Raw genomic sequence first — 26,328 nt, 5'->3', positions numbered from 1 at the left:
GGAGGAGATTAGAAAACAACTGTGGTTCATAAATACATGGATCAAAATATTCTTCCCTCTTTCCTGTCAGAATATGTAGCTAATACCCTTCAAAGCATTTGTTCCAAAAGTACAGGACATTCCTTTGGGAGTAATTTGCTACTCACATGGTAGTAATTGAATATATCTACAAATATTGACATTGAAATGTGAAGGGCTAGCACTCTTGGGGGGAGAATTTCAAGACTTAGAGAATGTTGAGAATGTCACTTTATGCAACAACAAAGGAGCTGCTTCTTCCAATCTGTAGGTATGATCACTTGACTGTGTATTTAGAAGTGAGTAAATGCCTGGAAAAGTTTTCTCTTATTCCTGAGAACAATATAACATATTTTCATTGTTATAAAATGTGGAAAATGTAGAGAATATGTTTGGGTAATAGTTGGAGACCAATGTAAATAAACATTTTTAATTCTGTTTTCATTTTTATTCCTTTTTGTTGTATTTCACTGAGCTTTTAGAATTAATACCAGCTATTGTTTTCTCTTTCCCAGTTATATAGTGCATGCAATATTTTATGCATCATTTGGGCCTCAGGTGTTGTGGGTGAACCCTTGTAATTCAAAATAACATTTTTCATTGGAAGGAAAACACATTGTTTCTAGAAACTCTAGTAGACTGTTTTTTCCAGTACTTGTGCATATAATTTATTGAATGCGCTCCCCCATAATTTATGGATCTGGGTAATTATTGCTAACTGTAAATTGTAACTGAAAAATCAGGTTGAAGTGTGCTCTTTGATTAACAATTTCAAATTGTTTTGAAAGCCTGTTGCTTGGAAATTGGGGCAGTTCTACATATGACAAATGGTATAGAAACATTCTGATTCAATCAAAGTACATAGGATGTGTAACACAGGTAGCAAAATTTGGTGGAATACAGGGCCTTGTGCTTCTTTTCAAAGTAGTAACTATATGAGACTGGAAGATGGCTGTTTCCCCATCCTCTTCCTTTTTGTGTTTACATGTATTTTTATGTACACACCCAGTATCCCCAAAATGTTTGTCCCCTCCCAAGCAGAATCATTGCTGTTTCATTACACTTGTACATTCATTTTTTTAGAGAGCATGATATGCAATACTTGGGAGTCATGGCTTGGTTGCACTGTAAAAACAGGTCCTTTTCTCTTTCAGAAATTTGAACCTGTACTGTGAAGTGTTTTTGACTCTGGTAAATAAGATGTATGTAAGACATTATTTTAATATTGAACATGTATAAGAAAGCCAAATGTTTAAGAAAATAGTTAGTCCTCTTTTTTCTGACTTTTAAAAAGTGTATTACTGGTTTTTTTTTTTGAATGAATGAAAAAATTCTGTGAATCTTCAAAATTTTTATATCAGTTTTAAATTCTTAATATGCTGTGGAGTTTGGTTGTTGGTTTTTTCTTTTCTTTTTTTTTTTTTTAATATCAGGTTTGGAGAGTGTGATGATCAGTTTTTCCTCTGTTACCACTGTGCTGAAGTGGAATAGGGTCAGCTATTTTGAAAGTGGTTTCACAGCTGTTCTTTATTCTGTCTTGAGTCCTGAGCTTGGAGGATGATGCCAAAACTCTTATTGATCATCTGAGTGTGTTTTGTTGAAAGAATCTATAGATAATAAAAGTCCACTGGCTTTTTTACTGGCTGATGGTATCTTCTACAAATGAACTTTTTTTTTGTACTACAGGCTGGCTTGTCTAGTTTCCTTCCAAAAGTGGGTCATAATAAAGAGCAGATACAACAGATTGTATATTGCTGTTAAAAAATGGTAGCAAAATGTTTATAAACTAAACTGAATATAAAGCTGTGATTCTTTCAAAGAATAGTGCAAATTAGTTTCAAATGTAAAATGGCTGTAGTAAAGGAAACAAGTTAGAAAGTTCTGTGTGGCAGCATGACTTACTGTATGTGAATGGAGACATTTTTGATAAATGAGAAAACACCCCAGGTTTTAGTGTGTTTTCTCCAAGTTTGTAGTCTTTTCTGTAAAAGCTGTCTGGTTTTTATAAAGCCAGCAGGAGACAGATCTTTTGTATGTGCTTCCTGTCTGAAGTGCTCAGACAATATGTTTGCTGTATAATGTGTTTTCCCTTTAATGATCCAGAGATCTAGACAGATCTCCTTACTTAGCTGGGGCAAAAGAAAAGCCAAAAGAGGCAGTGTTTATTTTTCATGGCAATAACTTGGGAAAAGTGCAGTCTCTGTCGGTTCTTTTAGCAGTGACTTACTGAGCAGGTGCCAGGTCTGCACTGCCGGGCCTTCCAGCACAGGTGTCGTTCCAAACGAGCTGCAGCACACGCTGTCTCTTGGCTGTCCTGCAAGGCATGCAAGCAAAGGAAAGGATCAGGATTTGCATGAGCTAGGTTAGAAGCATTGCTGGGATGGGGAGGGGACCGTAAATGATGGCAAGAGGTAGTGGAGAAGAGTGAGCATAATTGGGAAAATCAGGAATGTGATCAAACATGAGGCTTACTGTGACATGAGACATTTGTGGAATCTGGCAATGTGAGAAGACATGGCTTCAGTGTTCAGGTGTGTTGAGGCTGAGAACTACTGTTTTCCTCTCCATGTTCCCCTCTGTCACTTTTGTTGACAGGAATTCTCCCTGAAGCACCCTTTTAGACTTGGGCTGTCTTGTAGGACTGTAGCAGCTGCATGGGTTCGATGCGGTGCAGCAGGTTGCAGTCATGCAGGGTACATGCAATTTGAACATAAATTGGAGTCTCTAGAAATTTCTGTAATTTACAGTAGTTCATGTGACCTCAGAGGTTGCCCTGGTAATTGGTGCCCCAGGAGCCTCTGTAAATACACTTGAAAAGTGTCTCAAAGTCTACATGCCAGTATAATGTCTAAAAATATTGAGTAATTATGTTTATATTTAAAACTGGTTATCAAGGTGTCTTTGGTAGCAGACTTCCCCAAATACAAAATAAGAAAGATTGCATGCACTTTGAAATTATGTGGTTTAAAACTTCCTGAAAAGGCATCATGAGCACTCTCCCAAATTATGAGCCAATATTTGATGATTTTACTTTTACTTTAATAACATAACTAACAAATTAAATTAGTAGTATTTTAAGTCATTAGAAGAATGACTTCTGCCTTCATATGACACAAAAGGGAGAGGTGTGGATTAAGGTACTTTAATACTGTTGGTCTCTAAAAGAAGGAAGCCAAGAGGATACAGTATTTTAACTAGGAGACAAAAATAATGCTGCATTAAGTGCTTCTTTTATAAAGCTTCCATAGAAAACAGTTATGCAATGGTGGAATGTTCAACCTCTCTTCATTTTAAGGAATAATTCTCATAATTTTAAGCATTTGTTCCCTTTCTTTACTCCCACTCTCTTAGTTGTGGTGATGCCATGAAGATTTTTTTGCCTTTTCTTTTATACCCCTGTTATACCTTTTTTACAACTTCTGTATTCCTAGTGCTTTTTCCCTACATTCTTGGACTTGTTTGTCAAACTAAGAGACTAAACATTTTAGAAGCTTCGTAGCTAGGGATCACTGTGCCCCAGACCCCAAGGTCCTCTCCAGAACACATTCTGTAAACCAAGATAGAACCATCCAGGGGAAGGTTCCTTGGGGAGGGGGGCTCACTTGAGCCTCTCATTGGGGAATCTTTGATAGATATGCTAATTAGTAAAACCTATAATGCTATACCTGATCTTTTGGGGGTGTGTGCATTTTTTTGTGGGATGCTTTTGGGTGCATTTGACCTGGACGTAGTGCACCTAAGGATCCTTAAAATAAATACCAAGGTAAAATCCCTTTTCCCCTTCTAGCCATGTATGACTCTTGATTTTAAGACCAGGAAAAGGCATCAGTGGACCCAGAGCATAAAATGACTTTGCAGTGTTGGCACCTTGCATTTCTTTATGCAGTTCAAAGGAAGAGTGAGCTGCATTAGTACCAGCTTTTAGTTGGAATGTCCACAGTATTGCCTAAGTCATAGAATGCCTGTTCTCTCATAGTTACCTTGGATTCTGAAATGCTTTTTCTTTTTTTTGTGGATTTTCATGACCAGCTTTAAATAAAAACTGCAGAAAGAAGTCTAGTTTATTCCATGTAAGAAAAAGTGGAACTTATGAATCCTTACTTAAATCTTGACATGTGGTGAATAGCTGCTGCACAGCTTGGTTTCAAAACATACCTCAATGGAATTTCCTTAGTAAAACAAGGATTTAGACTAGTTCTACTGTAATCTCAATAAAATAAGAAAATGAGAAATGTATACACCACTGACAATTATTGGATGGTGAATAAAAGAATTGAACAACAATCTGTTGAAATATCAAAAGGTGTAGCAGTGTATGCAACAGATATGCTTTTGCATTTTGTAGTAAAGTGAGAGTGGTCCGTTCCTGAAGGAAACGCTGATCTATTTTTCAAAGGAATCAAAGCGATATTCTTTACACTAGTTTGTGGTTGCAGAAGTAATTTGTCTATGTAGTGTCTTTAAATAAATAAAAAAGATTACTAGGTGAATGTTATGACTATATCAAACAAGCTTCAGAATGTCACTGATTCTGTAAATATTGACCTGCTGGGGCAACATGGAAATAAACCAAAAAAAAACATATACAAAAGTACTATTCATCTCTAGTGCTATATATTAGGGAAATGACTGTGAGGTAAAGAATATGTGATCAAACCCCTTGTCTTTCATGTTCCTGAATCTTAGTCTTATCTCTATATTTTTCATATTCTTTGTCATTCCTCATCTGATGACAACAAGTGAGCCTGTCCATTTTCCTCATTTGTAAGACTACATTTGTAACATTTAAAGTTAGTTAAAACAAGTGAATCTTACACACTGAGGCAGAGTTGCAGTTGAATTTGGAATGTTTTCCTGAAATTGGTTAAAGTCTTAGGATGAGAAGCATCCAAAAGATTTGCTGTTGTTTAGCCTTTGGGTTCAGCTGTGCAGTTTGTTTCTGGAACCAGCCAACGGATGTGTGTGCAGTCTCACCATCAGCACTCGTTGCCTTCCAGTCACACATTTTTGTGAGTTTTCCACACACTGCCGTATCCAGAGCTGTGACAAGTCTGCCAGTTTTTCTTGAGGATTCTTGCATTGCTAATGTGTATGTTGCTCAGTTATGTCCATGACAAAATGATATGTATGGCAGACTTGCTATTCATAAAGTTATGTTTATACCTGGAGTGTGGTTTTGGATACAGTAATTTACTTCTAATCTCAGGCAGAATTGCAGTTCTATTACCATACAACATAGAATTTTGGGAAGGTTGCCTGTGTAAACATTTCTTTTTAGCCCCCAGTGTCTTATAAATCAGTGAATAATATACTTGAATACATCCATAAAATGTATCTATTTTCTTTGCATAACTTTGGTCAATCTGGCATATGGGAACAAAACTAGAATTATAATTCTGTAGCTGTGATACATTCACACAAAGTGCAGTGAACAGCTAAATGGAGGAGAAAATTTTTGGATATGTTTTCATGCATCTTGAAATATAAGATGGTTGGTATGATGTTACTTCACCAACTATTACTAAGTTAGGAACTAAAAAAGGATTACAGCCCTGTAAGATTTGCTTGAAGTTGAACATGCATTAACTCGGAAGTGATGATGGCATTGGACTGTCTGGACTGTCTGCTTTGGGGTTCCTGGCTTCCAGCACCTCCTTAAAAGAGTGACTGATCACTGTTAGGAGTCAGGAAAATGGATCACTTAAAAAGGTTTGCTGGAAGAGCTGAAAGTTGAACTCCAAATATCAATAGCTGTTCCAGAAAGTTTGGGTCTATATAATAACACTTAATAACATCTTGGAACTTTTGCATGTTTTTTTAGTTTATTTTAGTCTTGTCTAGTTTACAGACATCCAGAGTTACCTAGTAGTGTTATACTAGTGAAAGTGTCTACCATCACACTTGCTTTGAGTTGTGTTTCCTGTATTGCTTAGAAATTAGCCAGAAACTCCGGGAAAAGCATAGAATGTAAGTCATAATCTTGAAGAGTGTAGCAGATATTCTCTTGAGGCTTTCAGAATGTTTATAATCAGCATTAACAAGCTAATCAGTAAACTGTGGTATGTGTAATACTGCTTTTAAGGATTTTTCAGCCATTTATCTGTTGGTGTTTCCTCATTAACCAGCGGGTAGGCTGTGTATTCAAATGGTATCTTTTCTCTCTAATTTAGAGAATATAGATGAGTGTGTGAGTTACCTGATCATTGGACAGGTCTGAAGGGTGGTGATGAATGGAATTATATCTGTCTGGCGGCCGGTCTCAAGTGATGTTGCCCAGGGCTGAGTATTGGGCCAGCCCTGTTTAATATCTTTATCCATGATCTGGATGAGGGGATGGAGTGCACCCTCAGTAAGTTTGCAGGTCACACCAAGTTGGGCAGGAGTGTTGATCTTCTGGGAGGTAGGAAGGCTCTGCAGAGGGACCTGGACAGGCTGGATCAATGGGCTGAGGCCAATTATGAGAGGTTCAACAAGGCAAAGTGTTGGGTCCTGCACTGAGATCACATCAACCCCAGGCAGTGCTACAGGCTGGGGCAGAGTGCCTGGAAAGCTCCCCAGCAGAAAAGGACCTGGGGATGCTGGTTGACAGCAGCTGAACATGAGCCAGGAGTGAGCCCAGGTGGCCAAAAAGGCCATTGGCATCCTGGCCTGTATCAGGAGTAGTGTGGCCAGCAGGATGAGGGCAGTGATTGTCCCCTTGTGCTGGGCACTGGTGAGGCTGATAATGATTAGTGGAACAAGGTATTAAATAATAAGCAAAGGAGTTCCTAACAGTGGATAAAGAAACCATGGCCAGCACTGGCACAAGCAACTGCTAAATTATACTGAAATTATAATAAGTTGCAGCCAATATAAACCCTCTGCATAGTGAATTTTCATTCAGTTTATTTCACTAAGCACATTATCTTTAGGAGTAAACCTCCTAAAATGGACTGTGTTTAAAACAACCAAATTACACAGAAATGGTTCTAAGTTGTGATAAAAATTATCAATAGTGCATGTATCACTAATCTGTTAACTTTTCTTTTTCCTATTGACAGTCCTTTAGCTGTTTTTGTCCTGTGAGACCTATTAATGAAAATTGTTCATACTTTGCTGAGGAGGACCTTAGGGTCCTGATGAATGAGAATCTGGCACGTGGTCAGCAATTCATCCTTGCAGCAAAGAGGGCCAACAGTATCCTGGTATGTGTTGGGTATTGTATTGTCAGCAGGTCAAGGGAGGCATCAGCTTAATTTATTGATTACTAAGTGTTCTTGGTATATTTGAGGCAAAAATGATGAAGGATTATCTATTAATATGTGAAGAGTTCTCCAGTTACTGTTATCTTTTTAACAGATTAAATTGTCCTAACGATCAGTTATCAGTAAATGTGATTCTAAGTATCCTGAGGTTACTGACCTGCGTGTGGGAAGCTCAAAGCCCATTGCCCCTCAGTAGCAATGTCTGCAGAAGACTGCTCCAATTACCCTCATATGAAGCTCTGATCTCCTTGAAGAAAATAAATCATTTGAGATTAGGGTGATCTGAGGAGAAGTCATTTCTGAAATCTTACGGTTTAATTCAGGTGTTTCAACACAGACTAAAGCGTGTTCATACAAGGAGGTTCTGTGATTTTCTTGTGTGTATCTGCCACCTGTCAGTATCTGCTAAGGGCAGTGGGATGACTGGTTTTGTTCAGATGCAGTTTGCAGCTATCTTGGTAGAAAAAGAAGGTGAATAGTATAGTGCTGGCTTTAAGCACTTCAGGCAGTACATGAATTTCCTACCTTGAAAATAATACTGTTTACCACAGTAGGGATTTTGACACAGGTTAAGATCTGTTCTGAAACCTTTCCTGTTCTTTTTCAAAATTGCTGGGAACTTCTATGGAAAGACAGCAGGTCATGCTCTGAAGAGATAAGCCTCTCTGGTGTCTTGCCTAGAAGAAATAAGGAATCTTAGTCTGTGTAGTTGCAGAGAATCTTTGAAGAGGCAGGTGCTCTACACCTGCCCTTCTTGGAGTGGGGTTTAATTGATAATGTTAAACAACAAGCTTTTGTTTTCCTTATCGAGCCCTCGGGAGTTCTCGGCAGTGCTGTAATGTCTGCAGAGGAAATCTCAGTGAGAGGCAGTAAAGAGTTCAGATGTTTAGATCTCACCATTGTATATCCATTTCATTTAGGTGAAGCCAGAATTAAAAAAGTGAAGGGAAAAAATTGTTCTTTGGGCTAAGATTTGACATTGCTGGAAGTATCAGGATCTTTCATTTGCTTTGGATGCAGCTGTGTCTGCCACAAGTTTAATGACATGTCAGCTCCGGTGGGACTGTGTCTTGTTGGTTGACTTGGGGATTGAAAGAGGTGTGAGCTCTTGATCTATGCTTTTTTTGTAATCTGAATTTTATTGATTCGTTTTTTCTTCCCAACTGCCCGTTTTTGGAAAGCCTGTGGAACCTTGTCATCTTTAGATCTCTTTTCAGATTTATTTGAAATCAGGAAGTAAGTTTTAAAGTTAGGAGAATGTGTGTCTCTTATGCATTCTAAGATGATGTGATCCCTTGGATTATTTTCCTAGGAAACCATCTAAAACATAATATATGGTTCATTGGTAGCCCTGGAAACAGCCTGCGTCTACCTCAATCACTTTTATCATCACGAAGCTTACTCTGCCATGATTTCCTTCCTTCTCATAAATCTTTTAAGAAATAGTTTTTATTTTAACTAAATGCCATTGTGAGAAGTGTACAAATACCGTGGTAGGGAAAAGATTTTATTTAAACTGGGACATTTCTGCTGTATTTGAGAGCAGATCATTTAACAGAGATATCTGAAGGTTCAGTTCCTTAACGTTCTGGGAATAATATTGTGCTGGATTGGATTGGCAGAAGATGATGGGTGTTTAAGTGAAGGGTATTTATAATACATTACTAAGGCCAAAATGTATTCTTTTTTATGTAATGTGTGCAACTAGAACTGTTCTTAAAAAAAGTAAATAATCCAGTGCAACAGGCTGGGACCAAATTGTTGTTGATTTTCCAAATTTGTAAAGTTTGTGATCTATTTCTACCAGTTTAAATAGCTAATTTACACTTGATTGAAGGATTGAAATAGAGTTGCAGCATAAAGCAAGTTGCTGAAATAGGGATTCAACATATATCAAATAAGAAGTTACTGAATGTCAGTGAAATAGTTATACCACTTGTTTGTTCTTTTCTACTGAACTATACTGACAGTTAAAAATCCAGTGATAGGGAAAAATTGGCCAGCAACAAGTTGCTGCAGATATGAATAGACTGTTCTATTAATATCACCAGAATGCTTTCGCTGTGTTCTGTTAACTTAATGTCTCAGAGAATTGGTTGATTTATAGCAATTTTCAATTATAATGTGACTATTTTTAGTTCAGGATTCAAAGTGGGTAACAAATACTGAATTCTATATTCACATGTATATATATATATACAAAATGCAGTATCCAAATAATTTAATATTTTTGTTAACTTTTCAGTTAGTTATTGCATCAAGTTAGTTCAGCAAATTATTTTCCTTTAGCTGTATTCTTTCTGTTCTGTCTTAGTAAAGAAATCAAAATCTTCTAAAGCAGCATTCCTTTAATGGCACATCTGCTTCGTCTCAGTTCTTATGCTTCCCTTTGGCCCCTCTGTCACTTCGAACTTAAGGTCTATTGAGTCCAACTGGGCCAGTCATGTTGCAGTATGAGTTTACAGAAATGTGTGGAAATATGGGTAAAGCTGGTTAAAGATGTGCTTTTAAAATGTTTTACATACAATCTATTTCTAAAGAAAAAATTAAACCCCAAAAGTCTTGAATTTTAATGACAGTGCTTTTTATGGCTTTTTAAAAAATCTAATAATCTCTTTGGTTTTGTAAGAAGTTAAAGATTTACTATTTTAGTCTTTGTAGCAGTTAAACTATTCTAAGTTTTTAAATATATAAAATGTTGTTCCTTCAAATTTCATTATGGCATTTGAATACTTGCCTTTATTTTCAGGGTTCAAGTGTAAGTATTAATACTGAAGGCTAGTCTGCTTTTGACCAGATTTATTGGTATAGGTGATCCGAGGGCCAGCTCTATTTTTAGGGACCACACAAATTCTAACAGCAGGCTTTTTTTCCTGGCGTAATTCAACTACTGGGAGGAGTAAGCTGGGTAACCAAAAGACACATTTTCCAAATATAACTCTGCCCATTCTAGTACTTTTCCTGGTACACTGGTGTCATTTAGAGCAGGGATTTTCTTTACATTACTGTCCACTGTACAGGCAAACTTTCAAGTAGAATCTAAATATACTCTCCACCACATCTTGATTAAACTATCTGAATGCTTTAGGTACGAAAGTGGCTCCTGTGATACATTTTCAGTTCTGACTAACAGTATTAGGAAAAGAAAACATTCTTTTCACAAAGGTTTCCATGTTGAAGGTGAATGCTTGAATCATTTTAAAACAATAAAATATGAGCTATTAAAATAATATGTTTGGATAGTTTTGTTAAACCAGTAATTATTATTAAAGAGAAAGTTGGAAGTAGGAAGCTGGGAGAGTGGGGGCGTTGACTGTGAGGGAACAGTTCTAGTTTCAGTCTCTCTGTTACATTGAACAAGAATAGAACTTCTCCCCATGAAATCATTAAATCACTGAGTTTTCAAGGTGGGTGGCTATAAGGTTGAGATAAGGAAAATTAATGTAGTTTCTAAGTATTACCTGAACTTCCCTTCTTCAGCCTTTTCTTGCCCACCCCAGGCATGCACCTTTTTTCCTTTTGGTTTAGGCAGGTGGGCTTTCATGGTGGGAAGGTGATTTCTAAGGACAGGGATAGCACTCTGTGCTGTGAGCAGAATCAGTGGAGGCCTTTGGTGTCAGAGTGAGCAGAAAGTAATTCAATTTGAAGAAAAGGGATGAGAAAATTGTTTTGCTTCTGTGATTGGTTTTAGTTTTGGATATCACGTGAGTTAATTTTTTGTGCTTTACACTGTGAATTTTGGAGTATTTGTGATGTGTAAGAAATTTAGAAAGCTGCATACAGGGTATTGAGAGATGGTACATGAATATACTGATGAAAGATTAATGATATTTCCCTTGTATGACTTAGTGGTTTAAAAAAGGAGTCTTTTGTCCTAGTAATTATTTTTTTCCTCCACAGAACACAATTATGGTATTACCATATTTTCATTATTGCCTGCACCAAGTATTAAATACACTGAGTTCTGAAAATTAAAAGTAGGATTATTTTTGCCTGCCATATTATACTGAAGTTCGAGTGCACACTATATCCGTAGCCTTCGTCCACAACTAGAAGTGTTATGAACCATATTTTACAATATTTTTAAGTTCTTGCGTACTTTCTTACTGCCCCAATTCTAATCTATATTGAGAATTTCTTAGCAACTACTTGCCAAGATGCTGCTGTTGTAGATGAGAATCTAAAAATTGTCTTCAGTGTATTTGCTCTTGACTCTTGTATCCTTTAACATACGGAAACTGTAATGTCCTGTAGTGATACTTATTCAGCATTCCTCACAAGGCAAGCTTGTAGCAAGCGATCAAAATAGATCCCCTTAAAATACTAAAAGTCTGAAGAAAACTGGTATACCTGCCAATTTTTATTTGTTTAGTTGTAATTATTTGGGAAAGCATACAGATAACTTATTAGGTTTGATTTGTCAAAGCTATGAACATTTATATAAAGATCGCCTGCCTTGCTTTGCTTTTTATTTTGCTTAGGATAAACAAATACTTTATACTGTTTGATTTTTGTAGTCTTTCTCATGTCTTTCTGTTACAGGCATCTTGTATTAAATATTCATAGTTCACTGTTCTTTCCTAAGTGCCTGTAACTGTTATGAATAATTAAAGAACTGAGTTAAGGGGGGGAGAAGGGCATTGATGTAGCATTCAGCATGAGAATTTCCTGTAATTTTTTGACAACTGTGAATTACGTACACCTGAAAATCAACATGGAAAACAAGCCAGAAACAGCCTTATGTGGTTAGCAAAGGTACTTGGGTACTCATGTCTTGTCTGCCTGTGTGTTAACCTAGTAAGTATTTTTTATCTAATTCATAAGAATTGTCCTTAAAAATCAACAGCTAGTTATCACTGTTTAATTATCATTACCATCTTACCAGTAAGGCTGAAGTAGCAACTCAAGAATTTGCAAGATAATATTTGTTTAGCAAGTCGTAAATTTTTAAAAATTTCAACTTTTGTATTTAATTTAATACTGAATTATGTGCGTGAACTCTTTGTGGCATTGAAGAGTAAATATCGGTATTAGTCATTCTCCTAATTGACAAAAAGGAACTCATCTCAAACCACACAAGGAGAACAAATCAGTCTGTGAAGTTCCATTTCTTTCTTTAAAGTTATCTTGCAAAATTTGCTAGTCCAATTACAATTAGTCCAGAAGCAAATCTGAAGACACCATTCATCAATCACTAGAGTGAAGAAAATCAGTTGATGAATTGAAAGCTGCAGGACAGTGGTAATGATAGTTTTTAGAATGAAAAAAAGTTTTTACATTTTATTACTCTGAAGCCTGCATGCCTGACTTGGAAAAAATAACCTATGGGTGATAGTTTTACTTCTGTGTTGTTCCCTGGAAAACACTCAGTGACAGGAAAAGACACAGAAACACCAGAAACTTTCCGAGAGAGCAGATGACATTTGGATTGTAATTTGGACAAAATACACAAATTGACAGCACAGGTGGAAGTGAACATTTTGCCACATCAGGGAAAGTAAAAATGCATGACTTAGTCATAACATTGTGCTGAGAGGTTGGGTGGGATGACCTGTAAGGATGCGTGAAAAAGCTTTTCCTATAAATCATAGAACACATTTGTGGTCAATCTGCTGTTTATTTTTTGTGAGCAAGAGATGTTGACAGTTAAGGGAATATCATGTAGACTTCCTCTTACAGTAGAGGAGAGAGACAAGGTACTTTTCTGCTTTCTGACTAAATTAGTCCATCATAACAAACAGAGTTATTTTCTTTTGCTGGCTGCATATGCAGCATTGAAAATAAGAATCTTGTCTGCATGGAGTAAGGTGTCTTTTTCCATATTATTTTTTTAGTATTTAAATATATGTTATTTTGTGGAGTATGTACCTGTAATGGCATCCTAAAATGCATACTCTACATACTTGTTTTTGTACTCCACATACTTTTGTTTTTGAATCAGATGGGATGGTGTCTGGGCCTGCTAGGTAGGAAAGTTGGTAAAAAACCAAGCAAATAAATCAAAACAAACACTCATGTGTGGGAAAATCTGGAAAAGCTGCTGGGAAGGCTTTCCCAAGAGTGCAAAATGGTTGAGAGGCTTGAGCCAGTGCTCCATCTCACGTCTTGCTGGTGATGCTGTTGGCTTCTCTTCCTCTATGATGCTGAAGGGGAGCAGCAAAAGGAGAGGTGAAGCAGCTTTCTGCAGAGCCTGCATCTGAAATTACAGAAATCTTAAACATACATTACTCTGTTATATTTCAAAGTCACCCACGTGCTGTACTTTTGCTTTAAAGGCCGACAGCTGTGTTACTTATTTTGCCAATTCGGTCAAATTGCTGTTTATGACTGAAACAAGAAATGGAAAAATGCCATGCCTTCTACCAGTGGAACTAACATGCAGCTATGAATACTAGAAAAAAATCTGATATTCTACCCCAGACTGCTGCGTATTAAATCTTGTCGATAAGTCTTGATTAGAATGCTCCTCAAAGTGTATCTTAGCTGTAATGTTTGGGTATTTAAAACGTTATGGAAGACCTGAAAATGAAAATGCTCAGAGTATAAATAGGCGTGCGTGTGTATGCAGAAAGAGCATCTTGCTGTTTTTGCGGATAACAGTGAAGACTCAGAGACTTCTCTCCTGAGCCATGCTGAAACCTGTTGAGCCATTTTGTTGAGCCAATTTCAAATCCTTTAGTACTTTTGTATGCAGCATCTGCTTTGTCATCTTCAGTCATTATTCAAGCTAAAAGCATCTGTAGCTACTATTACTTTTTCTGATTGTTGATGACAGAAAAAATAAAATGGTTATAATAAACATAAGTTTCTCTGTGGTAATTAAAATGATCTGTTTGTCATAGTTTAGATATAATTTCTTAATACATGAGAAATTAGGAGTCTAAAAAACTCTCAGCTTGCTTATCTAGGGTTAAAACTCTTCATGCCATCAAGCAATTTTTAACAGCTTTCTGTCAGTGCAGTTTCCTCAGTTTAAGACTCAGTACATAGTAACTGCTGTATTACATAAATAATTATTGCAGTTTATATGAATTTGGTTAAAATGTTGGTTGTTTGGGTCTGAAATATGCATGTTTTGCTTTTATCAAGTTTGTGAAAATGGGATACCTCTTTTGCTCAGTTGGAAATGCTTCCAAGAAACCTGAACTGTAACTGACTCAGTAACACTAAGAACTGAGATGTTCATGCCAAGCATAACTCAGGCTTTGGCTCTCTCTGTGCTCACAGGAGTCTGCGTAGTTTCCTTAAATGCTTCTTATTTATTTTCTTTTGAGACCAGACTGTTTTTCCCCTTTCCCCTGCTCATCTGTATTGTAAATTAACCCCTGAAACCAAATGCCCCTTTATTTTAATTTTGTAAATGTGCAGATGAACTCATACATGACAGAATGCTTCAATGGTGTTTGAATTTTGGCTTTGCTGGCATGTTTTAATGTTCAGATATAATATTATATTATATATATAACAATGTATTATAGAATTATAATGTCATACATAGTATAATATAATTAAATTATAAAATTATGTTATAAAATGACAGAATCCTAGAATGGTGTATTATAGTAATTCCTGGTAGAAGGCAAACATACATGGCAGCATGCAACTGCAGAATGGGGAAGTCTTAGTTGCCACAGATTTAGGTCAAACTCAAACATAGTAAAAGTAGCATCAACTCCTTTATTTTCAGCAGAATAAGCAATTTCAGATTGTTTACTTTCTCTTCAAAAGAATATGGAGTGGGTTTAAGTAAGAGCTGAGTGAGAAGGCAGCAAGCAGCATCATGCCCATGGATGTCTTCGGCATCTTCGTGGAAGAAGCATCTGCCTTGGACTTGATGATCCCTTGTGGGTCCCTTCCAACTCAGAATATTCTGTGAATCTGTACCTACACCACATGGCAGAGAGTCAGGGACAGCTCCCTTGTGACATCCTGTGAGACAACTTGAATAATGAAATACCGAAGGATACGTAAGACAGCATCATCAAAGACGTATTAAAAGATGGTTTCTTTACTCTTGCTAAACTGATCAAATGACTAAATAAGCTCTTCTGTAGGAAGTTTTGTAAAGAAACCCTTTAGTCTAGACTTTATTTGCAAAACCATATCCTGTTATTTCCTGGCTCATTGCAGTCACAGTCTTTCCAGTTAAATTGCCTGCTATAACAGCAACAAGGCCAGCACAGGCTACCGTTTTTCTCTGCTCTGTCTAATAGGTGGTGTGAAAGTGATCTTTCTCATATCATAGATTCATAAATTTTCTGGTGTCCTGTTTTCTTGAAATGAGGCAGAACAAAATGAGCCCAAGAGCCTGAGAACCTCAATTCTGTTATTTGTTATATTTGTTATTCTGTTATTGTGGTGTTGGCAGTTCTTATAGCTTGCCTTTATGTTTTATATGTTTACGAAATTGTTGCTGTACTCTGTCAGGTAGACCAAGATGAGGGATTTTGTTTTCCCTAATAGAATTGTTTGTGTTGGAAAAGTCCTTTAAGATGACCAAGTCCACAACAACACCTAATGACATAAAACTCTACTGTCAGTTCATGCAAGATTGGATTTCAACAGAAGCGTTTCACCTACATTGATTTTAATAGAATTAATTTCTTGATAAAAGTGAGTGACTGTTCTTTCCTCCCATTTTTAATTGGTTCTTTGTTTCTGGTGGTTATTTTGAACCAGCTCTGATACTTAGCTGGTCACATGGAAAATTGTTTCAGCTCACTAAAATTGCAGAAAACTAATTTGGAAGAAAATAGATTTTTTTGTTTCCTGAGGTAGTGAGGTAAGTTAACTTACTGTGTGTCAGACAGGTGCTAATGAGGGCCTGAGAAGCTGAACTGGAGAGAACAGAGGCACAACTGGGGCAGGAGGAGGAAGACACAGGACAGAAAATGAGTGTTTTGAAGAGGGTTTGAAGAGGGAATTGGTTTACCTGTATCATGAAACATGCAGTTTGCTCATGTGAAATAATATAGGTAATTTTTGTTTGAATATTGAGCTAAGACTTGCACCTGTGTCCATAATCCTTTAAGTACAGAATTCCTTTAGTAAAAAAAAGAGGTTAAAAAAAAAAAAAAGAGTTGTTACTTGTTCAACTAATCGTATTTTCTTTCCTCCTCGTTGTTATTTATGACATTGTTTAACTGGATCTGGCTGGGGTCAACCCTCCGCACATTAGAAAAATATGTTTTTCTTAAAAGATTTCTACAAACAACAGATATGTCATGAGTACCAGTTTGGGGAAATATTTAAATGCTGGGCACAAATACAGTGATTCACAACAAGTGGGAGGACTTGTGTTTTCCAAATAGCTGATGTTTTGTCTCTCCTCAAATGATTGTTATTTCAGTTGAGGACTCTACTTTTGTTTTACTGCTTGGAGCTGTGTGCAGTTAAACAGTGGCTACAGAAACTGCTGGACACAGTCTGATTTAACACGTGCCATTTCTGAAGCATCTGGGATCCTGTCAGCTGAACTGCTGATTACTTGAAGAGTTTTTTCTTGTTTTGGTTTCCACATGCTCTGGAAGCTTTGGACAGCTGTGTTACAGCATTAAAAAGTACGTGCCTTTTAGTGAATCCGGGTCACTGTGTTAGTAAGGATCTCCTGGTAATGGCAAATTAAAAGGTGCTGACTAGGAAAAGAAGATGCTTGGCTGGAAGAGAGGGGCTGAGTGGTGGTTGTCAGCAGATTCTTCTGCTGAGTTGTTGATTCCAGGAGAATAAGGCGGAGAGAGGGTGCATCGAAGGCAAGGATGTAGAGCTCCGAGCTCCTGCCTTCAGGGACATGGCTCCTGATGGTGAAGTGCCTTTTCTGCACCACCACCTCTCTCCTTTCTCCTGCACAGTTCTTTTCTCCCTTTTCCCTCACCTTCTTCCAAAGAAGACTCTCACTCTGCCTTTAACTGCATAAAACTCTTGAAATCAATGCTTAATTTTGTGTATCAAAGATACAGAAACCGTTGCTGATTTGAGTTACCTTTTATTTTCCTTCCTTTTTTTCTACTGCCTCTTTCACACAAAAACTTGCTTAGCCTCTTTTATAATACTGCATTCTATGTTGTAGAATGAGTTGGCAGCTATGCACAGGAAAACTATACATAATATAATTTATTTTTTCATATGTGCTTGCAAAAACAAGTGGTCCTGTTCATTATTGCTGTTTCAGTTACAGGTGTTTTTTCAAAGAAAACCCTAAATATTTTTGTGCTAAAAATATTTGCAGAGATAAAGATAATATGATTGACGTTGCACTTGTAGCACATTTGCTCATCCACACTAGCATTTATATCTCTAAAACCACAGGTGGAACCTTGGAAAAGAACAAATTACTGATACTATAATGTTTTTAACAAAATGCATTTAGAAAATGAATATTTTAAAGTGCTGACTTAAATAAATGTGGTTTTTTTCCTTTGACTAGACTTAACTATATATAGACATGCTTTCTTAAGTATGAAGAAAATCTATGAAATTCAAGTTTTTTGTCTTGAAGAAAAATGCTTAAGAATTTTAATTAAATAAACAGAGCATCAATTTTTGTTTAACTTACTACTTCCTGAAATAGGCTTGTTATACATCATGTCTTCAAGCTAGGCGATTTTGCAATTACTGCTGAATTGCATTTGGTAAAAACAGGCAGGTCTTGTACTCAAATTGGCTACGTACGTATCACATCTACTGTAAAAAACAAGTCATCAATGAGCTGTATAGTGTCAGAAGAGTAGTTCACTGTGTGTTCATTATGAAGATCATCAGTCTGCCTATTCTCATCAAAAAGTAATGAATTTTACTGACACTGTTGGCTACAGATGTACACTAAATTATATCTAAAACAGCTTTCACACCTTATGACATGAAATAATGGTGTAATTGGATAAAAATTTAAATTACCACACTAAGTCGGGCCTTTCTTCTCACCTACTCACCTGTAATTGCTCAGAGTATTGGCACACCACTATCTTTCAGGTTCACAAGCATGCCACTTAATTCAGAACTTATTTGCAAAAAAAAAATAAAGAAAAAATTGAAAGCTCTTGAGACACTGTACCTGATTGCAGTCTTATTACTATGCCTATGTACAGACCTTGCTAGGCTGAATGGCTGACATTTGTCTTGTTTCTGTTTGGAATGAACTAAGTAGGCATTCTTGGGATTGTAGCTTCTACAGACTGTGTACCATCGTTGCCTCAAGGTGTGTGAGTTTTCTCAGAGGTTGTCGAAGCTCAGCCCTTGGCAATCAAAAAGCCTGCAGTGAGGTGCTGCACTTCAGGGGGTCTTTTGTGTTCTTGTTTCTTATGTAATCACTTGGCCGGCAGAGCACTTGCCTACTCATGGAGTGGTTGGGCTCTGATCCCTCTGCCTGGGCATCTTGGAGTGCTCATGCTCTCAACACTAGCATGGAGCTGACTTCCACACTTTGGTGAACCTCTGGCATATAAAAATGAATGGAAATTCTGTATGGTTAGAGCATAAACAAGTAGCAGCAGGAGACCTGTCCACCTGGGGAGGTGTGTATTGAGAGGACAAAATTCAGTGTTCAGGTCCTTGCTATGTGGACTACATTTTGCATTCAGGGTCACCAAGTGAAATGTTTATGTTTTATGACATCAGGGACTTTCACTTCCCAGACGAGTGCTCTAGAAATCTGCCATTGTGCCACTTCCTCTTGTTACCATTGTCTTTTCTTTTTGAAGTCCTCTGTTCTAAAAAGAGTACCTTAGTGGGCTAAATGCAGATAGAGGCCTGGATTTTCCAGTCTAGAAACTACCACCTCAAATCTGCAGGCGGCTTTAGTCATGGAGAGGGAGGCAGGATGTCATGCACCCATCTCCAGAGTTTGCATGGGCCAGTGTGAGGACCATTCTGTATTGGCAGGTGGATAGCGTGTTCTGCACTGTACTCTTGCTGAAGCCCCACATGTACCACTTTGACGGGGTTGGCAAGCCCCTGCTTTGGGCTGTAAGTGTTCTTAATTCCACTGGACCAAATGGTACCTAAACATCTTGGCAACTTGGTGTTTAAATATTTTTTAAGTACTGCTTCTGGGGCATGATTCATTTGGGCATTTACAGGTCATAAAGTTCACTCTCTGCTTCCTTTTCTTTAGGAGATGTTTACAAACCTTACACTATTCATCATTTCCTCTGACATCCTGATCTATTACATTATCAAATAAATCTCTGTTTGAACTCTACTGCTGTCCCTATCAGTACCAGTGGTTATTTGAACTGCCTTTTAAGTAATTTTATCATAAAGTTGCATAAATTAAAAGCGTTGGCTTTCAGGGATTATGTGTACCTCTCTCAGTGTCTGATTCAAGATTCTCTGTTGTCTCCAGGATTCTATTTTGTAGATAGTGCTGTCTTGTCACATAGCTGTTTCTTTGTTGGTACCTTGAGAGGCATTAAAAAAGTTATCATGGATATACTCTTCCCTCCTTGTGCTTTTAATCCATTTTCTCCAGCTGTGTCTGTCTCTTAAGTGCCACAGGTGACAGCTGGGATTATTTCTGTTTTTTAAACTGCTAGATGCTTGTTAGGAACTCCTGGATAAACTAAACTCCGTGTAGTCGCTTGTAGTGGTTATGAGCAATGTTTCAAAACAGTTTTATCTGTGGTCTTGTCTGTTCCTCAAAACATCTTGCAGGTGACCTTGGCTAGGGCATAAATAGTATTAAGAAATGTATTGATGAGGTGGTTGTTCTGGTTTCAGTGTTTAAGCCTGATGAAGCCCAGGCAGTCTTTAGGGGAAATCCTGTAATTGATGGTAGGACATTATAAACTGAGGATTGGCACGGTCTTCATTGTGCAAGAGATCCTAGAATGATTGAAAGTTGTTTCAGCACGAAAATTGTAGCTGCTGCTCTGGACTGAATTATGCATCTGCACTGTAGAGTCAGTGTCACTTTGAGCATGTTGAACAGCAAGAACCCTGTTAAGTCTCATGAATGCCAAGAAGTCACTCCTGTGTTTGTTCAGATATAGTTTTCTGATATGCCATTCTTTTTGATTCAAGGCAGACCTAAGGCCAAGAGAGACTTAACCCAGTTCATGAATGCCACCTCACTTTCAGGGTAAAATCCTCCACATCTTAGAATAAATTTGTCTCCTCCATGCCAGACAATATTGCCAAGACTCACAAATGAATTTCACACAGTTTGTGCATGGTCTATGCAATTGCATTCTCAGCTTGTGGAGTGAGAGTTTTTTTCTGTGTCTTTTCAGAAAAGCAGGTTTTTCAGACAGGTGAATACTTCTCGCCAGTGTCTTTGGTAAAATATCCTTGAAGTTACTCTGTTCATGCACATTGATCATGACTGCCGTGTCTCTGCTGGGATGGGGACTTGCACAGGCCGTCTGGTAGCTCAGGATTATTGATTTCTCGAGAAGCAAAAACTTATGAAGGGTGTTCTGGAGCTCAGAATGTTTTCACAGTCATTCACACTGTGGTGCTGGCTTTATATAAATAATCGGAGTGGCTAGACTGCTTTACCCTGCAAAAATGAAGGGTACTGGTGAACTGGCTGCGAATTCATCTGGCAGGCAAGCAAAATTATCTTGCAGGTGATACATTGAATTACTCCTCTGATCCACATGCATGAACTCCAGTTTAAGCTTTCAGTAACTAGAGCTGGCAATGGGGCTGCCTTGAGATGGGCTTGTTTACATCAGATGGTATCAAGAAATGGAAGATATTTCTTTTCTTTTGCTGTTCAGTGTCTTGGATCAGATACAGTCCTGATCATAGAGACCTTTCTTCTGGTCATGGTCAGGCAAGGTAATACTTGCCAGGCATTGATGGTTCTGGTGTCAGGAGGTTATCTGTCAGTTGTCTGTCACTCAACAGTTTGAGAAGTGTATTCCTCTCTCAGGTCTGTGACTGAGAAATCTAGAGCATTAAGGAGTTTCAAAATGCTTAATTCCAAGCCCTGAAGTACCAGGCAGGAATGTCATTGCTCATTTACGTGGAACTGTCCTTCACCACTTTTTCATGTTAGGAGATATAAACAGGTAGACAAACAAGCTAGGCTTAAAATAGAACAAAAACCTCTGTAAACAAAAATCACATTTGATTTTTTTTTTTTTTTTAAGTTAAGGAAATTTGCTGTTGTTTGAAAACAATCCTTATGCCTAAACTACATGTAGTGAGATTCCGAGAGTCAACCATGTGCAGTATCCATTGCAGGTGTTTGATCTGCAGTTAGAAATAAAACAGTCCTCTGCAGGGTTATTCGCTTTTACTGGTCTCTTGAGAACTTGAATAAAGCAAATTCTGCTGTCATTAAAGGTGCAAGAATAGTATGGTTGATTAATTTTCTCAAACACAGAACAGCTAATATTAAGTCTGCTCACTTTACTAATCATTGTTTTCAATGAAAGACTTTTCAGGTGCTTATAAATTAAATTACAAAACAAGGACTCTGCATTTTTAATTTAATGAAATTAAACATACAGCACATGTGCCCTGAACTGGAAATGCATTTTGTAATGGATGGTTTTTCTCTGAACATCTGTTCAGCGCAGCAATCATTAGAAGTTTTCTTTCACTTTCCTTTCTGCCATTTAAGCAATGCTGATTTGCACTGGAGCAGAGGGAATATCAACATTCTTTTTTTTTTTTTTTTTTACAAAGCTGGAAAAGTAATTTTTTGAGCTGGGCTGGTTTATAAGGAGAACACTTCTAATTAGAATATCTAATATAAAAATATTTTTTAATGCAAGTGTTATTTCAGACTAAAAGTTAGGTCATCAAGACACGTTGCTTTCAGAAAAAAACCCCAGCGTTTTTCAGTCTCAGAAAATGCAGATAATGAAAGCACACAAGTTTCTTAAATTCAGTTCTTATGAAATTGATTGTACTTAAGACCTGTGTTGCTGATTTACTTGCACTTGTTTTAATTACCACAAACAGGTACAATAGAGGTAGCTAAATGAATTTTTTTCCTTTTTTTAATGCTTATATATCCTGATATACCCAAGCTTTCTCTAGTAAAGTAAGACCTCTGGGTTATCTCATTGCTTTAAGAGCAATGGTGAATCACTTTTGCTTCCCTTCATGACCACGTTTTCCATTCCAGTCCTTTCTAAAGACATGAAGGTTCTTTGGAAACAGTTAAACTCTCTCAGAAGTTTCTTTCTGAGTCACTGCTGTATTTTCTGAAACTCAGAACTTGCAGGGAATTACATCTGCTCCAGTCCAGTTCCTTGTGTTTCTGTCCAGCTTCTTTAGACTGTCATGGGTATTTTCCTGCTGTAGGGGAGGGATGTGTGAGTGCTGTGGGCAGTCTGTGGGAAGAACATGGATGGGTGCTCTGGTGAAGGGAGCTATGCATAAAGAAGTGCTGTTAATGTCTTGTATGCTTAGATTAGGGCCATGTCCTATGGATTTTATGTGGTTAGGACCATGTCCCATGGATTTTATGTAGTTAATTGTGTATTAATGTTTCTCTGGTGTTCACAAGGACCCTGTCAGCACGGTATTAAAGCATTATATTCTGTACTGACAACTTTGGCAAGTATCTGTAGGACTGTATAAGGACTCAGAGAAAAGCTTGCTTCCTACTGCCTTGACTTCAGAACCTGTTCTCTCTCTAAGATACAACTCATAAAATAAAATGTATATACATATATGCAATAATACAGCATTATTGTTTTGTTAGCATCGAAAACTTGTTTTTTTAATTTTGTGTTCATCAAAAATACTTAAAAAAAAAATCTGCAAGATTAGTTATAAAAGCAAGAGTAAATAGAAAACTATTATTAGTATTTTCACTGTGATGATTCCAGTAAGAATTTCCATCTTACTGGTCATCACATAGACATTATTGAACTACTTGATGAACTTTCAGCTTTAAATTGAAACCTGTTTCAATGTTGAGCAAAATCATACTGATACACTATTTTTTTTCTCCCCCCCCCTCTTTGTTTACTAGGATGGTACGAAACAGAAACGAGAAAGGAAGAAGACTGTGTCATTCAGCAGCATGCCCACAGAGAAGAAGATCAGCAGTGCAAGCGACTGTATCAACGCCATGGTGGAAGGCTCTGAACTCAAAAAAGTCCGATCCAACTCCAGGGTGTATCACCGATACTTTCTTTTGGATGCTGATATGCAGTCTCTACGCTGGGAACCTTCGAAAAAGGATTCTGAAAAAGCAAAGATTGATATCAAGTCAATCAAAGAAGTAAGAACAGGAAAAAATACAGATATTTTTCGCAGCAATGGAATATATGACCAGATATCAGAAGATTGTGCATTTTCAATTATATATGGAGAAAATTATGAGTCACTAGATCTGGTTGCTAACTCAGCAGATGTTGCAAATATTTGGGTTACTGGCTTAAGATACCTGATTTCTTATGGAAAACATACTCTAGATATGCTAGGAACTACTCAAGATAATATGCGGACTTCGTGGCTTTCACAAATGTTCAGTGAATCAGATGTAGATAATTTGGGACATATACCCCTATGTGATGCTGTACAATTTATAAAAGACTTAAACCCTGGTTTAAAAACTAATAAAATTGAATTGAAATTCAAGGAGTTACATAGATCCAGGGAAAAAACTGGTACTGAAGTAACAAAAGAAGAATTTATTGAAGTTTTTCATGAACTTTGTACCAGACCTGAAATCTATTTCCTGTTAGTTCAGTTTTCAAGCAATAAAGAATTTCTAGATACCAAGGACCTCATGATGTTTTTGGAAGCAGAGCAGGGTATGGCACAGGTCACAGAAGAAATAAGCCTTGAAATTATTCAGAAATATGAGCCAGCCAAAGAGGGCCAGGAAAAGGGTTGTCTTTCTATAGATGGGTTTACAAATTACCTTACTTCACCCGACTGCCACATATTTGATCCAGAACATAAAAAAGTTTGTCAAGATATGAAACAACCTTTATCTCATTATTTTATAAATTCATCTCATAATACATACTTGATAGAGGATCAGTTTCGAGGGCCTTCTGACATCACAGGTTACATTCGTGCTCTAAAAATGGGTTGTCGAAGTGTTGAACTGGATGTCTGGGATGGTCCGGATAATGAGCCCGTGATTTACACAGGGCATACAATGACATCACAAATTGTCTTCCGTAGTGTGATTGACATTATTAACAAGTATGCCTTTTTTGCTTCAGAATACCCTCTTATTTTGTGTTTAGAAAATCATTGTTCTATTAAGCAGCAGAAAGTAATGGTACAACACATGAAGAAAATTTTGGGGGACAAATTACATACGCAGTCTCCAAACATTGAAGAGTCTTATCTTCCATCACCGGAATCACTTAAAGGGAAAATACTAATTAAAGCAAAGAAGCTTTCTGCTAATTGTTCTGGAGTAGAGGGAGATGTTACAGATGAAGATGAAGGAGCAGAAATGTCACAGAGAGTGGCGAAAGAGGGGGTAGAACAGCAAAACTCAATGACAGGGAAACGATTCCAGCTCTGCAGAGATCTCTCTGAGTTGGTAAGCATATGTAAATCAGTTCAGTTCAAAGAGTTTCAAGTTTCATTTCAGCTCCAGAAGTACTGGGAAGTGTGCTCCTTTAACGAAGTGCTTGCTAGCAAATATGCCAACGAAAACCCAGGAGACTTTGTAAATTATAACAAACGTTTTCTCGCAAGGGTTTTCCCCAGTCCTATGAGGATTGACTCTAGTAATATGAATCCTCAGGACTTCTGGAAATGTGGTTGTCAGATAGTAGCAATGAACTTCCAAACGCCTGGCTTAATGATGGACCTTAACATTGGTTGGTTTCGACAAAACGGAAACTGTGGCTACGTCCTTCGTCCTGCTATCATGAGAGAAGAAGTTTCCTTCTTTAGCGCAAATACAAAAGACACCGTGCCTGGAGTTTCACCTCAGCTGCTTCATATTAAGATCATTAGTGGGCAAAACTTCCCTAAACCGAAAGGATCAGGTGCCAAAGGTGATGTTGTGGATCCTTACGTCTATGTTGAAATACATGGAATCCCTGCTGACTGTGCTGAGCAAAGGACGAAAACTATGCATCAGAATGGGGATAATCCAATTTTTGATGAAAGCTTTGAATTTCAAATAAATTTACCAGAGCTAGCTATGGTGCGTTTTGTAGTGCTGGATGATGATTACATTGGGGACGAGTTTATTGGGCAGTACACTATTCCCTTTGAGTGTCTCCAGACTGGTTATCGGCACGTTCCTCTGCAGTCATTGACTGGTGAAAGTTTAGCTCATGCTTCCTTGTTTGTGCATGTGGCCATTACTAATCGAAGGGGTGGTGGGAAACCTCATAAGCGGGGCCTCTCTGTGAGGAAGGGCAAGAAATCAAGGGAATATGCTTCTATGAGAACATTATGGATTAAAACAATAGATGAAGTGTTCAAGAATGCCCTCCAACCTATTCGGGATGCTACGGATTTGAGAGAAAATATGCAGGTACAGTTTTATAATCAGTTTATTGGTTCATATGTGTACCTTTGTATTGTGATACATATGGAATATATGCTTTTTTAAGTGTCTTGTATGTTGAATTATTTGAGTCTAATGCTGAACAGCTTTAAGAATGGATCATGTCAGAGTAGCCTTTTAGGTGAACTGTCTGTTGATGTAACCTTGAATGCACATGTGTATTTTGTTGAATGTGAACTGGAAATAGGACTTCGGTGCTGGAACTCAACCCTGTTGACTCATCCTATGTCTTTGAAGGAATATTAGAAATACACTAAAAGAAAGTATGGCGGTATTTTAGTTTTTAAAAATTAAGTAGAAATGTGGGAGGAATATACAACAGATAGAAAAGGGAGACTTTAATGCTTATCAGAGACCTTACTTGTACATCTAAGAATGTTTAGCATAGTTTCACCAAAGTTATGGTTTTTCTTAATTCCCAAATAGAAGGGAGTACTTTCAGAAAGATCTGCTTTCCATGATTCTTCGTAGTTATGTTAGAAATACATGGCATTAGCACTAAGGTATTAGAAGGTGTCTTCTAGAAGAAGTTGTCATACTTTAAACATCATGTTAGTAAACACATGGAATTTAGGGAAAAAGTGCAGGCTGAGGTGCTTGGTTTTGTGAAAG

At 37.4% G+C, this 26,328-nt stretch overlaps 1 protein-coding gene across 3 annotated transcripts in view; it reads left to right on the top strand.

Moving 5' to 3' along the window:
* The window catches only part of PLCL2 (phospholipase C like 2), a 100,710-nt gene that overhangs the window by 32,736 nt on the left and 41,646 nt on the right, over positions 1 to 26,328 (top strand). For all 3 annotated transcript variants that reach the window (XM_042043431.1, XM_042043432.1, XM_042043433.1), the window contains one exon: positions 23,197 to 25,683. In XM_042043431.1, coding sequence (XP_041899365.1) covers positions 23,197 to 25,683 — 2,487 coding nt within the window. The remainder of the gene's footprint in view (positions 1 to 23,196; positions 25,684 to 26,328) is intronic.

The sequence above is a fragment of the Corvus kubaryi genome, unplaced genomic scaffold (genome assembly GCF_017639235.1).
Source record: "Corvus kubaryi isolate FWS band 111438036 unplaced genomic scaffold, C.kubaryi_AGA036_p1.0 37398, whole genome shotgun sequence".
Taxonomy (NCBI): Eukaryota; Metazoa; Chordata; class Aves; order Passeriformes; family Corvidae; genus Corvus; species Corvus kubaryi.
This window is presented reverse-complemented; position numbering and strand designations above follow the sequence as displayed.